The sequence below is a fragment of the Schistosoma haematobium genome, chromosome 2 (genome assembly GCF_000699445.3).
Source record: "Schistosoma haematobium chromosome 2, whole genome shotgun sequence".
In the NCBI taxonomy this organism is placed as follows: domain Eukaryota; kingdom Metazoa; phylum Platyhelminthes; class Trematoda; order Strigeidida; family Schistosomatidae; genus Schistosoma; species Schistosoma haematobium.
Genome location: NC_067197.1, coordinates 13,668,922 through 13,681,905, shown reverse-complemented (window position 1 = coordinate 13,681,905; position 12,984 = coordinate 13,668,922). Strand labels below are relative to the sequence as shown.

Sequence of the window (12,984 nt, the reverse complement as noted above, 5' to 3'; positions counted from 1 at the left end):
AAATTCGAAGAGGAATACGAAGAAAGAAAAAAAAAGCTAAGGAGCACAAAAAAAAGAGAGAACAATAACGAGGAGATTGGTGTAAGGTAATGTGGTAGTAATCAGGGAACGCAAAGGTACAATCGGAAGAAATCTTTCAGGTAAGGGAGACACAACCACTTTTTATGAAGAAAGTAAAAGAAGGTTACAGCAGGATCGCCACTGGCTTCTATTCTGAGTCATATCTGATAACGTCTCTAGCCACTGTGTTGCACCATCTCTCAGACCCCAACCAGGGAGTCGTGAAGGACCGACAGAAGCCAGTCCTTTGCAGCTTTCTTTCATGCCACGACACCATGTCATGCACTGACCACCTCTCCGCTTCTTACAACCAGTCCCAGAGTCGGCAAATAATGCACGACGTGGAATTCTCTGGGACGACATTCGGAGAACATGTCCAAGCCACCGAAGTCGGTGTTTCAAGATGGTAACACCAATTGAATCATCATCTCTGTGCCCGAACACACGATGCCGAACCTCTGCATTACTGACATGGTGTTGCCACTGAATGTCAGCAATCCTTCGGAGACAGCGATGATCGAACACAGAGAGTCGTCTAACGTCCTCAACTCGGAGAGGCCAGGTTTCACAAGCATAGAGCAGAACTGCTCTCACCGACGCGTTGTAGATCCGACCTTTTACAGCCAGACTAACATCACGAAGGCGCCAAAGGTGGCCCAGATTGGCATAAGCCGCTCTGGCTTTCACTATACGTGCGTTGATCTCATCATTCACACCCCCACCAGCACTTATGCAGCTACCCAGATACACGAACTTCTCGACTACGTCTATCTGCTCACCATCCAGGGTGAGTACAGGATTAGAATCCTGCCAGTCTTGTAGAAGTACTTTGCACTTCGAAGGTGCAAAGCACATACCATACCTACGGACACAAACGATAAACTCTATGTCTATGGCAACACAAACGATAAATAAAAGTGGAACCTATATATGGGTGACAAAAGGCATGAAATACATCAGTTATTAAACATTTCCAACCCTAATGAGTAATGTGAAGTACTTTCCTTTTAAAAGTTTTCCACTAGAGATTTATGTAAGCATTTCATATTGCTAAGTGATAGTATGGCGGCGGCTTAGTGGTCATAGTGTCTGAATTTTAGTCACTAATTCGCAAGTCCGAACGCCTCTCCACCTAATTTAGTTTCGGCGACCAGGTATTATCCCTAGCCCTCATACTTAAAGTGTGACTCGAAGCCAAGTACACTTATCTATACCTGGTAAATGAGTTAAAAACAATCGCTTGCTAGCGCAATTTTGGCATCAAGTTCTCAAGTAAACAAACCATAGGACTTAATATTTCTTAACATGTATTCAAAAAATATAATCAGTTTATCAAATTTGGCTAACTGACTAAAACAACACAGAACGGTGGTAAGTAGTACTGCATTGAAACAAGTGGAGTAACAAAATAAATAAGAAAAACCGAAGCATATAATTGAAAAAGACAGAAGTCATGACACAAGTTTCAGAAGTTTGAGAAGAATAGTAGACTTGACAAGTTTTAAAAACTAATAATTCTCATTAACATGCCATCAATGACTCCAACTTTGTATATGACACTATTTAGAACATAGGTTCAGACTAACAAGCAAAAACAACTAATGAGCACTATATTTTGATACAAAACAGTGTTATTACCAACATACACACTGTTACAATCAACGCATTATGTAGTAAATAGAGTGGGTCGGATTAAAAAGGTCGAAGAGGTAGCATAATAAATCGTAAGCTTATTATTATTATTATTATTATTATTATTATTATTATTATTATTATTATTAAGACAGTTCCAACAGGTCTGAACATATCCACCTCATTAAATAATTAACTCATTACTTTTTTCATCGCTTATTGGCTCATCACTCCGAATGATAAAGCTAAATTGATAAATGGATGATACAATCTAACAAATTCCATTGTTTGGTTAATTATCGCAATGATTTTTTTTTAAATCATGCTGTAAGTCATTTCTTTTAAAAAAAAGTGATAAATAACCCCAACCAATAGTAACATTACATAACATTAAGAAACATACAACATTCAGTCAAACAGAAATAGTAAAAAGTAACAAATATATGTTGAAATAGTTTTTTTAGTTTCTTCTTCATTAACAGCGCGTATAATAAAAGGCATTTATCATAAATTACAAATTGTAAAAATTATTATTCACAGTGTAAAAAAAAGAATACGTCATGTTACGTATAATATATACATATACAATAAAGATGACAAAATTACTTATTATTAAACCTATAATTTACAACTAACTGCAATAGATTTGCTGACTTCTTTTTTTTTGTTTTACGTACAGATGGAAACAATAAAGAGTAAAACAAACAAATAAAAAATCAATTATACGATGGTGGTGTTTTTTCCACATAATCTACTGTAGTACTGTGGTTGTTGTACATATATCATAGTGTTATCTATCGATGAAGGACATGGAAATAAAATCAACACAGTGGTAAATATGAATTTAAAAAAGAAAAGAAAAAAAAACAAAAAGGGAAAATAATTTTTTTTTTGAAAGATAGAAATAAAGGTAACTTAATTCATTTTAGTAAATCATTCTGCTGTAACGATATTGCAGTGGCATCGGTTCGACCTATAAATGAAAAAAGCAAAAGATGTATTAAGAGAAAAATAACCATATGAAACAATAAAGATGGATTACAAGAATTATGAGAATTCTATAGGCTGTGTTCGTCAGAAATCGACCTCAGTTGGAGTATCATTGAAAACTAGGGAGCATTGAAATAGCCATTTCGTCCTAGCAAGGGACTTCTTAGCAGTGAGCATCCGGAACTCCCCTTTTATCTCATCCTTCGTAAACACACATACAACCAAAACTAGGAACTTTAAGTTTTGGAACATGCACGAGATTCAATGATAAAAAGTTTTAACTTTAATTAATGGTTTGGTGCAATTATTAAGATAGCTTTAATGAACATTAACACTTACATCATTCCAATAAACAACACGAACAAATTTCAATACATGATCGCGACCAAGAAAAGTACCATCTTCATTATTTTGTATAAAAATATCAATCTATATATATTTAATAAAAATAGAACAAGGAAAGAAAGAAACAGTGAAGACTGTAACAAAAACAATGTTAAACTAGAGGAATAAACATGCGAATAAAATGATTAAATTTAGTGTATACCGAGAATGGGAAAGACCATATTACGATTTTATTTATTTGAACACATATATATTGGTACAGGAGTGCGCCAAATATATATGCGCCACACAAAACAATAAGAATTTAAGAAGAAAAAGAAAAAAGTGGGGAACGTAAAAAAAACATTAAAAAAACAATAACGAAGAGATTGGTGTAAGGTAGTGTAATAATAACAGTAATAGTAGGGGAACAGAAGGGTACAATCAGAAGAAATCTTTCAGTTAAGGAAGATACAACCACTGCTTATGAAGAAAGTAAAAGAGGGTTACAGCAGGATCGCCACTGGCTTCTATTCTGAGCCATATCTGATAACGTATCTAGCCACTGTGTTGTACCATCTCTCGGACCCCAACCAGGGAGTCGTGAAGGACCGATACAAGCCAGCCCTTTGCAGCTTTCTTTCATACCACGACACCATGTAATGCACTGACCACCTCTCCGCTTTCTCCAACCAGTCCCAGAGTCAGCAAATAATGCACAAATAATGCATATTACGATACGTGGAATGTTTAGGTTATATGCTTATTATACTGTCTACCAATTAACTGTGACCTTTAAAAAAAATAATAACGGTACTAATGAATTAGTGCAAACCGGTGGAATGCTCCCTTATAGTTTAAACATCTAATGTTTGGACACTAGAAATACTATGATTAATCCTTTAACAATTTGTATTGCAGATTATAGCATGGAATTTCAGTAGACGAACACATTTGACAAAAAGCAATGAGATGAAACCAAAACTCTTTAGGTTTTTATGTAGCACTACATGGAATCATGACAGTGTTTCTCAATGATAGAGAAATATAAATTGAAGAGACAATTGCCATTTTATCCTCAAACTAATTATGACCAACCGAGATTGCATTCATGTATTGTGTTCGTTTCTTGGTTTCCATAAATTATCCATTTAAACACTATCTACATTTTATTTCTGTCAATTTGACTTAAGGTATTTTTACGTATTGTCCGTGAACCATCATTTTGTTGTTGCATAGTTCCTGGGTAATTACTATTTTATATTAACAACAATTTCTGTACGAACTCCTATTTCAATTCCGGGACCTTCTTTTTGACTGTTTTTAAGCACACACCTCTTCAAAGTGTACTGTAAAACTTTTCATTTGGTTATCACAATTTATTAAAATTCACTGCGTAGTAGGTCAGTTTAGCTTATCAAGAAAACATGTATGCTCAGAAATTATGGAGATTTGAAGCTCAAATGGATGGTTTTGTTGTTGTTGTACTCTCTGAGTTGAACGAAGACAGCTTCGCAATTAAATCGTTTGAGTGATTTTGATTTTCCAGGTTTGTTCTATTAAACATCATGACTATATTGAATATTTTCATATATTTAACAATAAATCCCCTTAAAGAGTAGTTGTTTTTACCTAGACTACTACACCAACAGTTTGCATCACAAATCTGACGAAACACCCAGTGCTTCCAGGTTTTCAATGGTGATCCAACATTGATCCATTCAGGATCTCAATCAAAACTCAACAATCTCCACAACCCTATACCCATAATTATCATGTGCTCACTAGTGACTAGCGTCAAGATGGATTTCCTGAAGTTCTATTGAAAAGTCGTGACAACTTGAATTCCACTGTCTGTTCAGAAGGAAGTTAATCACTGAAGACAATGAAACACAGTCACACAATATCGTGGATTGGTTGAAGTTAGACATTAACACCGTTGGATGCCGACTCAGTAATCTAGGGGTTAAGAGTTCGTGCGCCAGACCGGAGGTCCTAGGTATGAATCCAACGTGCGGGATCGTAGATGCGCACTGCTGAGGAGACCCATACTATAACGAAACGGCAATCCAGTGCTTTCAGGTTTCTAATGGTGGTCTAACATTGATCTATTCATGATCTCAACCAAAGCTGATACAATAACAATCACTTATATCCTACCAAATGACCCAACAAGAATATTCTTAATTGAGATCATGGACCAATTAATGTTAGACCACAATTGAAAACCTAGAAGCGCTGGACGGCCGCCTTGTCCTAGTATGGGACTCCTCAGACGTGCGCATCCACGATCCCAAACGTGGGAATCCAACCTAGGACCTTCGGTCTCGCACGCGAACGCCTAATCCCTAGATAACTCAGCAATCTCCATAACCCTATACTGATGATAACGTATTTGCCAAGAAATAAAAAATCCATTTAAGCTTAGCTTCCGAAATCGACATTGTATGGAACAATAGTCTAGATAAAGTTTTGATTTTATTAGTTTTTCGTATGTAGGTATTCACGAAATAAAACACTATTTCGAACTGCGTTGATATTAAGCTATCATGACACAGCTCATCACTATGAACCGCCGTTTTTTAAAAATTGCACATTGATCCCGAACGTAGGTATAATCTTGATGTGATGGTCGGGCTTCTTTATCACGACGACTCAACTGAGACTTATTGGCTAACACTTGTTTCTTCAAATATTAACATGGCAGGAATGCCAGTTGGAGAGAAGCAACTTAAGGTTGAAGGGCGAGGTTGTGCTGCTGACACTACTGGAGTATGGTGGCAGTAAGTTGTTTTCCTCAAACACCATCTCAAGCGATCCTGTCTCACAATGTAAGGAGGAATATAAAAGTTGGCCATAAAAAAGCACACTTCACCTTACCCCCAAGGATTTCCGTCGACGGCAGTTAGGCCTCAAAAGGACAAAACTAACTAATCTACAACTCCCTACACAAAGGCCTTGTAACCGGCCACAAATAATTGTCTCTTGGGCAGTGCAATCATACTACCAGGACCTCAAGATCACTCATAACCCAGTTTCCTTTTCATGAACCTCAAAAAAATATTCTTCGAAGACATGAGAAACCCGGAATCGACAACCCATCACATACCTCTAACTGACTGATACATCTATTTATCGAATTTGAAATTTCTTCAATAGAATAAAAACTAATCATTTTTTCAGATTGTGTACAATGAAATGCAAATAAATGAAAAAATACAGCCTAATAACTAAAAGAATACGTCTTCGTTAGAATGTTCAATTCAAATATTGAAACATCAAAATTTTAATGAGGGAGAAAAAAATCACTTGACCTACTTCATGAAACTTAGATATATCATGAAGAACTTGTTGGGCAACATATTTTCGTAAGTGTGTCACTGTAGCCCTCGATGAAAGTCGTAAATATTTCTCAGTTAATGGTTCCAGATTATCAGATCCCGGTTCAAGTTGTATATTGACTTGTTCATCTTTACGATGATAATCCGAATCAAAATTGGAAGTTAATCCGTCAGAATCAGATGGGACTGCACCTGTGATATTCTCTTTACTGACTAATACATGAGTTTCTTTGCCTAAGTCTGTTGAATTTTCATCGAAATAATAACAAACAAATTCGGAAACATCAAATATCGTTGGTACAAAAATTGATCTACTCAAAAATATCCAACGAGCAATGACTGGAATAGTGTAATTAACAAGCTTGATATAACCTACAGAATTCTCAAAATTAGTTTAGGACTCATACACTATTTATCAGCAGTTATCAGACTGTAAACATTTAGATCAATTTAAGTTACTCTGTAATGTTAATGTTATCCTTAGTAACCTAAGTGCCTAGACTTGAATTGTTATACAACTTCAAACCAACCATATCTATAATTATTCAATCCATTTACATACTAAACTTTTATATGTCATGTGTGGTTTACATCCTTGCAATTTACAAGAGTCAAACATAAGTGTACGAGTACAGATATTCTGTGAGCTACCCTATACATAATCTATCAAGTCCTTTACTTGAATTATGATGAAATCAGTGGATTTATTAGATATTATAATTACAAGTTGATTCCTAAAGTAGAAACACCAAAAAGCTTCTAGCCGAAACTAGTGCTACAAAAACGAATATAAAATCTATTTCCATGAAAGTACAACTGTCATACTGCACGAAAATATGTAAACACAACTAGTATGTTAATGCAGTATTCGGCTTTTTTGATCACATATACTGATTTGAGCTATGTAAACGTAGTGGGTCAAACCAGTCTGGTACACTGACTTATATCGATTCTATCAGCTAAAACTATTAAACCCTCTGGTTCTAGAGTGTGGTACGTCATACCGAAAGCAGTAAAACTAGGAATAGTGATTAACATAGGATGGGAAATTAATTTTTCATATGGTATAGATCCAATTAATACTGTTAAGTATTCTGAGTGTGGCTTGTGGTGTTAGTTCCCAGACTAATATTTTCACTATAAGAAACTGTTCCTTAAATTACACACCCAATCGAATCCACCTTAATACCAGTGTCAATAATGAAGTAACTAAGAATACGAAGAACAATGGAAAGACAAATGAAAGCTACACGTAAGTAACATTGTATGAACGTCCGCTGAGACCTGATAACATTTGCACCCAAACAATTAACGATTCTGAGGAAACACTACATTGAGTAAGAATGGACTACATGACTAGGAAGGTGGAAATGGTTATCATAGACTATATAGTAAATCATCAACTAAAATTTCCCGTTTTCCTCAGTCGAATAAATCAGCCAGTGACTTAACGGGTATATCATGACACATTTAATTTATTCATAAATTACTGTACTAATATTACCTTCTGAGGGAGGTGGAGTTTTTCCAAGAGACCTATAGAAGACCTCACGACGTTGTCTCTCTTCTACAAAAAGTTTTGTTAAATAAGGCGAACAGCACACTTACTTTGTTTTAAATCTGGTACAATTTTATAAACAATATCTTGAAGAGTACGATCAAAACTATTATCATATGAAAATAGAAAACATAAAACCATTAAGTGAAACAAACCTCATATAATTTAATGGGTGACTTTGATGGATGAGAATCCCGCAAACAGGACATTCGCGTTTTTCTTCTGAATACTTAACTATACAAGATTTACAGACTAAAAAATTTAATGTATATTACAAGGCAAGAAATATCTCACTTACATGGGTGAAGACATTCAGTTATCGAAACAGCATCAATTAAATAACCTTTACATAATTTACATGTTATAAATTCATTTAGATCGGATAACTGAATAGCAGGTAGTTCATCCATCTACTCATACATGTATGTATACTATGTAGTAAACAGTGATAAGACATAGGCTCATTTCGGCTTAGACACTGAAAAATAACCACAAAGGAAATAGATGAATATCAAGTTATGAAACGTAAACATAGGTGCTTGACAATGGAATAAATCGCAAGATAAAACTGATTACCATTCATCCAATGAAAATGAACACATAATTAAATCTGATTCAGAATTACTAGCAAGTTAAAAGAAAGTAAATTTTCTATCTTTTTAAATGGAAAACCTTGATGACTAGCAACCAAAATACTAAAAAATGAATGTTTACATGCACGCATTTGAAGTTCTTACCTGATATGATATAGAGCACAAGCCAGAAAAACGTTTCGGAAATAGGTGAGACTTGATAACCATATTCATATTTAATTCACCGAACTATTCACATATTTACCCATTATAGTTTAAGAATATGACTTGACTTGAGAAACCTCTAAAAGCTACACTGAATCAGTGACTGATATGCGGCCTAACAATTTATTACAGTACTAAGTCATAAGTAATATAGGACCTCGTATGTCACACCTCATATTACACTGCGAATTTCAGTCAGCGGCGGTGAAACTATTTGAAGCACGGAGACAATACATAAAAATTCATAGGAAGGTTGTATGTAACAGGCTTCAAGTTGTTGCTCGGATTCTGTGGTCACGTGCCCAAGTTGCTAAGACCACCACTAATCTTCAAGGAGAAAACATCCTTCCATAGTGCGGGCAACTGGGAAGCGACAGTCGCTTTCAAACCTGACAGTACTAGAGATCTTATTATTCCCAATCGAATCACTCTTTAACTTAATATTCCTTCTTAACGTCCATCGATCCTTCTTGTATGAATTTAACTCCATGTACTACTAGTGACAAGTATTTTAGCCCATGAAATATTAATCTTAATTACTTAAAACTACACTCTAGATTACATGTTGGGGCTTTGAATGTTAGGATTTTATGATAAATAAACTAACAGGCTACCTTAACTAGAATCCCAGAATCCTATCCCATCAATGTATGCTATCTCGGAAACAAGTACACAGAATCCGAGTGTGGCCACTCACTTGACCTCATCTACTCAATGCAGAGAACCAGAGCGATTTAATCTCCGCGTACCATGGATCACACCTGTTTTGGCCTAGCTGATTTATGCATGACGCTCGAGTAGACAGTTTGGACCAAAGTGAAAGACAAGTGGGTTTTCCAATGTCCCAGCTCGACGAAAAGACAACGGTGACCATCTGTTGCAACCATCTTCAGACAACTGTTTATCCTTAGCAAGGACCAACTTTAAGCGTAAAGGGAGATATCATATGAGAAGGCGTCCGAATTTCAGCCACAAAGTCCCAGGACCGAACCCTGCTTCACATTTATTTATTTATCTGAACACAAATATTGGTACAAAGGGGGAACCGAGTACATATGAGCCACGCAAATCATTCGATTTGTGTGGTGAGGCTGGGATACTGCCCGGGTGCCCAAATCGAAGCAGGTGGTTTTCTTGAGGGGCCACACTCGGAGCCTTCGACCTAAAGGTCTGATCCACAAGACTGTGAAGCAACGTAAGGAGATGCAGTCAAATAGTAGCCGGTGACCAACGATTGGTTCATACGCCATTTTTCCCTCAGGATAATGGAGCACATGTGCACCATTGGTTTGGAATCAGGGTTTTCCAACTCCCCTAGGAGGACCCTCTGTGTCCACTGATCCGATTAAAGCACCGGAGTTTCGCTTTGCGTCCTCTCGATTTTGTGAAAAACAGCCCCGCTGCGAGAAGGCAGTCAGTAGAACGTCCCTGGCAGTGGTTGTATGCACGTGTCTATGTGAGAGCATTTCGAGAGGGAGAGCTGACTCTCCCCACTCTCGGCCATACCAGAGCATTTGGGGGCCCTGGTGTACAGAACGGAATAAAAGCCACAGGAGCATGTTTTTCTATTGGACGGCATCTCAAAGCATACTACCGCAATATTTTATCTTGCTGCATTTCCTGTCTCACTATTTAATAAAATTCCACTAAATACTAACCATTAGTCTCCCCTCATGTTAAGTATATCACTACCCTAAGAATGAAAATGAAAAGAGCAACCAAAACCTATTTTACAACAGAATAATACCCCGAGCAGCTAATCTAAATTCATCGAACCCGCAATTTGTGTACTATAGGGAAATATGAAATATATGGCAACGCTCTCATACAACTTATAACCTTATTCATCACAGCGAATCAATGACGTACTTTAAAATAAACCACATATGGGATGACAATAAAGACAGTGCACACGTGAACCTTCCCATCATAAATCGAAATTCTGAAACAATCCACTTCTCAGGAATAAAGTTATGGGGGCTTTTGTTACTTCTTTAAAAAAGTGACTTGAAATCCGCTTCAGAACTAATACAACTGAGGGAGATTATGTCGTCTGACATAAGTCAGTTTTTTTTATTATGAACTGAAGTGATGCTCTTCCTGGTATCTTGAGGACTAACCCAAGTATTAACCTCTCTGTAGATAACCACCATCTCCCACAACCTAAACTCAGACCCGCGAGAACCAGCAGATCTCCGATTCTGCTCAGTAAATTTTAAAGGATTTTCGTAATGAACTATTTTGAAGGCTGAGTTCCAGTTTAATAATGCTAACTGATCATAAACATCGGATTTATGGACATCACTATTTCGAGCTTCTATCAAGAAGTCTGCAATTGCTGCGAGAAAAATTTGAGGTTTTCACCAAAATGTCATTCCGCACTATAGAATAGTTAGTGTTTAACAATTACTATCAAGGTTAATGACTAGTGGATCACTAAGACTCCTTAAGTGAGGAAATCATGGGTACACATTTACGTTTTAAGTCGAAAACTCCCCGGTGTATTAAATCTAACGGTCCCCAAGCAACACAAAAGGGGAAATAAAGCGGACGAAAGCGTAAATAAAGGGGAAATGTCGCTTTTTCGCCTTTACGTCGGTTATTTAGAGGAAATGTCGCTTTTTCCCCCCTTACGTCGTGTATTTGGGGGAAATTTGTCGACAATTATACGTAACGTACAGTATTTGAATGAACTGCATCCAGAACTTAAGTTTTCATGAACTTCGACAAAGCGGGTAAAAGGGGGAAATCCGCATTATTTCCCCCGAACGGGCGAAAAAGGCGACTTTCTGGCGCGTTTCCCCCTTTCGCTACCAAAGCATTTACCCTTTTATTTCCCCTTTGTTCGCCTTTATTTCCCCTTTTTTGATTGTTTGTGTCCATAAGTTCCTAAAGCCTTTGCCAATACAATACGGTCGATTTGCATGCTTCCACGAAGAAAAATGCCACATACCGATCTCCCTATTTTGGGGAAACATTTTGTTAGTTTTGAGTAAATTTTGGGGGAAGACCTGAAAATTTCCCCAGGTCCGAAGAAAATTCCCAAAATATTTGGAGAAACTTCGGGTTTTCCCCAATATTTCCCCAGAACCTTATAACATTGGGATTTTTCCCCAAATTTTCCCAAGACTTTGGGGAAAACCCCAAAATTCCCCAAACGTTCCTCAAAATATGGAGATTAAGAAATCTCAACGTTCTTGACTCTTTGAAAGGATCGACCTGCCATCTCTTCTGGACTAGAACTGGCTAAAACTAGGCATGAGACAACCGTATTGATTTAAAAACTAATATTGTAATATATTTGCGTAAGATATCAGGCATGTAAACAAAACGCAAGCCACTGTGAGTGATTATCACTTAAAGTAGTCAAAACATCCAATTGCACTGACCACATTGCAAAAAATGGACGGATATAAACATGTCATACACATAAAACAAGCAACTTTGCACAAAATTTAAGAGTTTATGGAGGAATTCAGTCACAGATAGTCAAATAGAAACTTACGTCTACTTTCGAGTATCGCGGCTCATCCTATAACCTTCAACATCAAACCTCGTACTAGCAAGATTATTCTTGAAATATGCTCCTGAAATAGTAATGTCGAATATATATCCAATGTTTTTATGACCAGTTAGTATGAATTCACTGAAACTCAGCCTTCAAAATAGTTCATTACGAAAATCCTTTGAAATTTACTGAGCAGAATCGGAGATCTGCTGGTTCTCGCGGGTCTGAGTTTAGGTTGTGGGAGATGGTGGTTATCTACAGAGAGGTTAATACTTGGGTTAGTCCTCAAGATACCAGAAAGAGCATCACTTCAGTTCATAATAAAAAACTGGCTGATGTAAAAGACAGAATTATCTCATTTTTTCAGTTAGATTTATGCCAGATTTCATGTCAACTTCAGGGGTTAGAATATCCGTCTTTTGTAATAAGGATGGTGAGTTGGTAAACCTGCGTTGATCCTGAAAGATTACCTTCCAATGAAAGTTCAGCTTCTCCTTGAATGTATTCACTAATGTGGCTTATACAACTTGTTCGGGTAGGGCGTCCCAGTTATTGACTTACTTACTTGCGCCCGTTATTCCCAATGGAGCATAGGCCGCCAACCAGCATTCTCCAACCCACTCTGTCCTGGACCTTCCCTTCTAGTTCTATCCAATTGTTATTTGTTCTTCTCATGTCTGTCTCCATTTCTCGGAGTAATGTGTTCTTTAGCTTTGAGTATTCCAAGTGAGGACTTGCGTTGTGACGCAGTTGGGTGCTTTCCTCAATGTGTGT

General features: G+C 36.9%; 1 protein-coding gene across 2 annotated transcripts; it reads right to left on the bottom strand.

Moving 5' to 3' along the window:
* Nucleotides 1-592: 592 nt before the first annotated feature.
* Nucleotides 593-12,238, bottom strand: PCGF3_1 (Polycomb group RING finger protein 3). Of its 2 annotated transcripts, XM_051214373.1 has the most exons (8): nucleotides 12,208-12,238; nucleotides 8,204-8,383; nucleotides 8,061-8,157; nucleotides 7,956-8,011; nucleotides 7,852-7,914; nucleotides 6,325-6,587; nucleotides 3,022-3,111; nucleotides 593-2,665 (listed from the first exon to the last, which is right to left on the bottom strand). In XM_051214373.1, exons 2-8 carry the CDS (start codon nucleotides 8,313-8,315, stop codon nucleotides 2,618-2,620), a joined length of 729 nt encoding a protein of 242 aa, XP_051067537.1. In that variant the 5' UTR covers nucleotides 8,316-8,383; nucleotides 12,208-12,238; the 3' UTR covers nucleotides 593-2,617. The 2 variants fall into 2 exon arrangements, with proteins under 2 accessions (XP_051067537.1, XP_051067538.1); XM_051214372.1 differs by having other exon boundaries at nucleotides 593-6,587; nucleotides 12,208-12,228.
* Between the last annotated feature and the right edge of the window lie 746 nt (nucleotides 12,239-12,984).

What these genes read in the sequence shown, in the direction of transcription:
- PCGF3_1 (XM_051214373.1), bottom strand. Translation starts at nt 8,315, where the DNA reads ATGGATGAACTACCTGCTATTCAGTTATCCGATCTAAATGAATTTATA. An exon ending in AACTGAATGTCTTCACCCAT is followed by an intron (nt 8,158 to 8,203) that starts GTAAGTGAGATA and finishes TAAATTTTTTAG; the next exon opens with TCTGTAAATCTTGTATAGTT. An exon ending in GTGTTGTTTATTGGAATGAT is followed by an intron (nt 2,666 to 3,021) that starts GTAAGTGTTAAT and finishes TTTCATTTATAG; the next exon opens with GTCGAACCGATGCCACTGCA.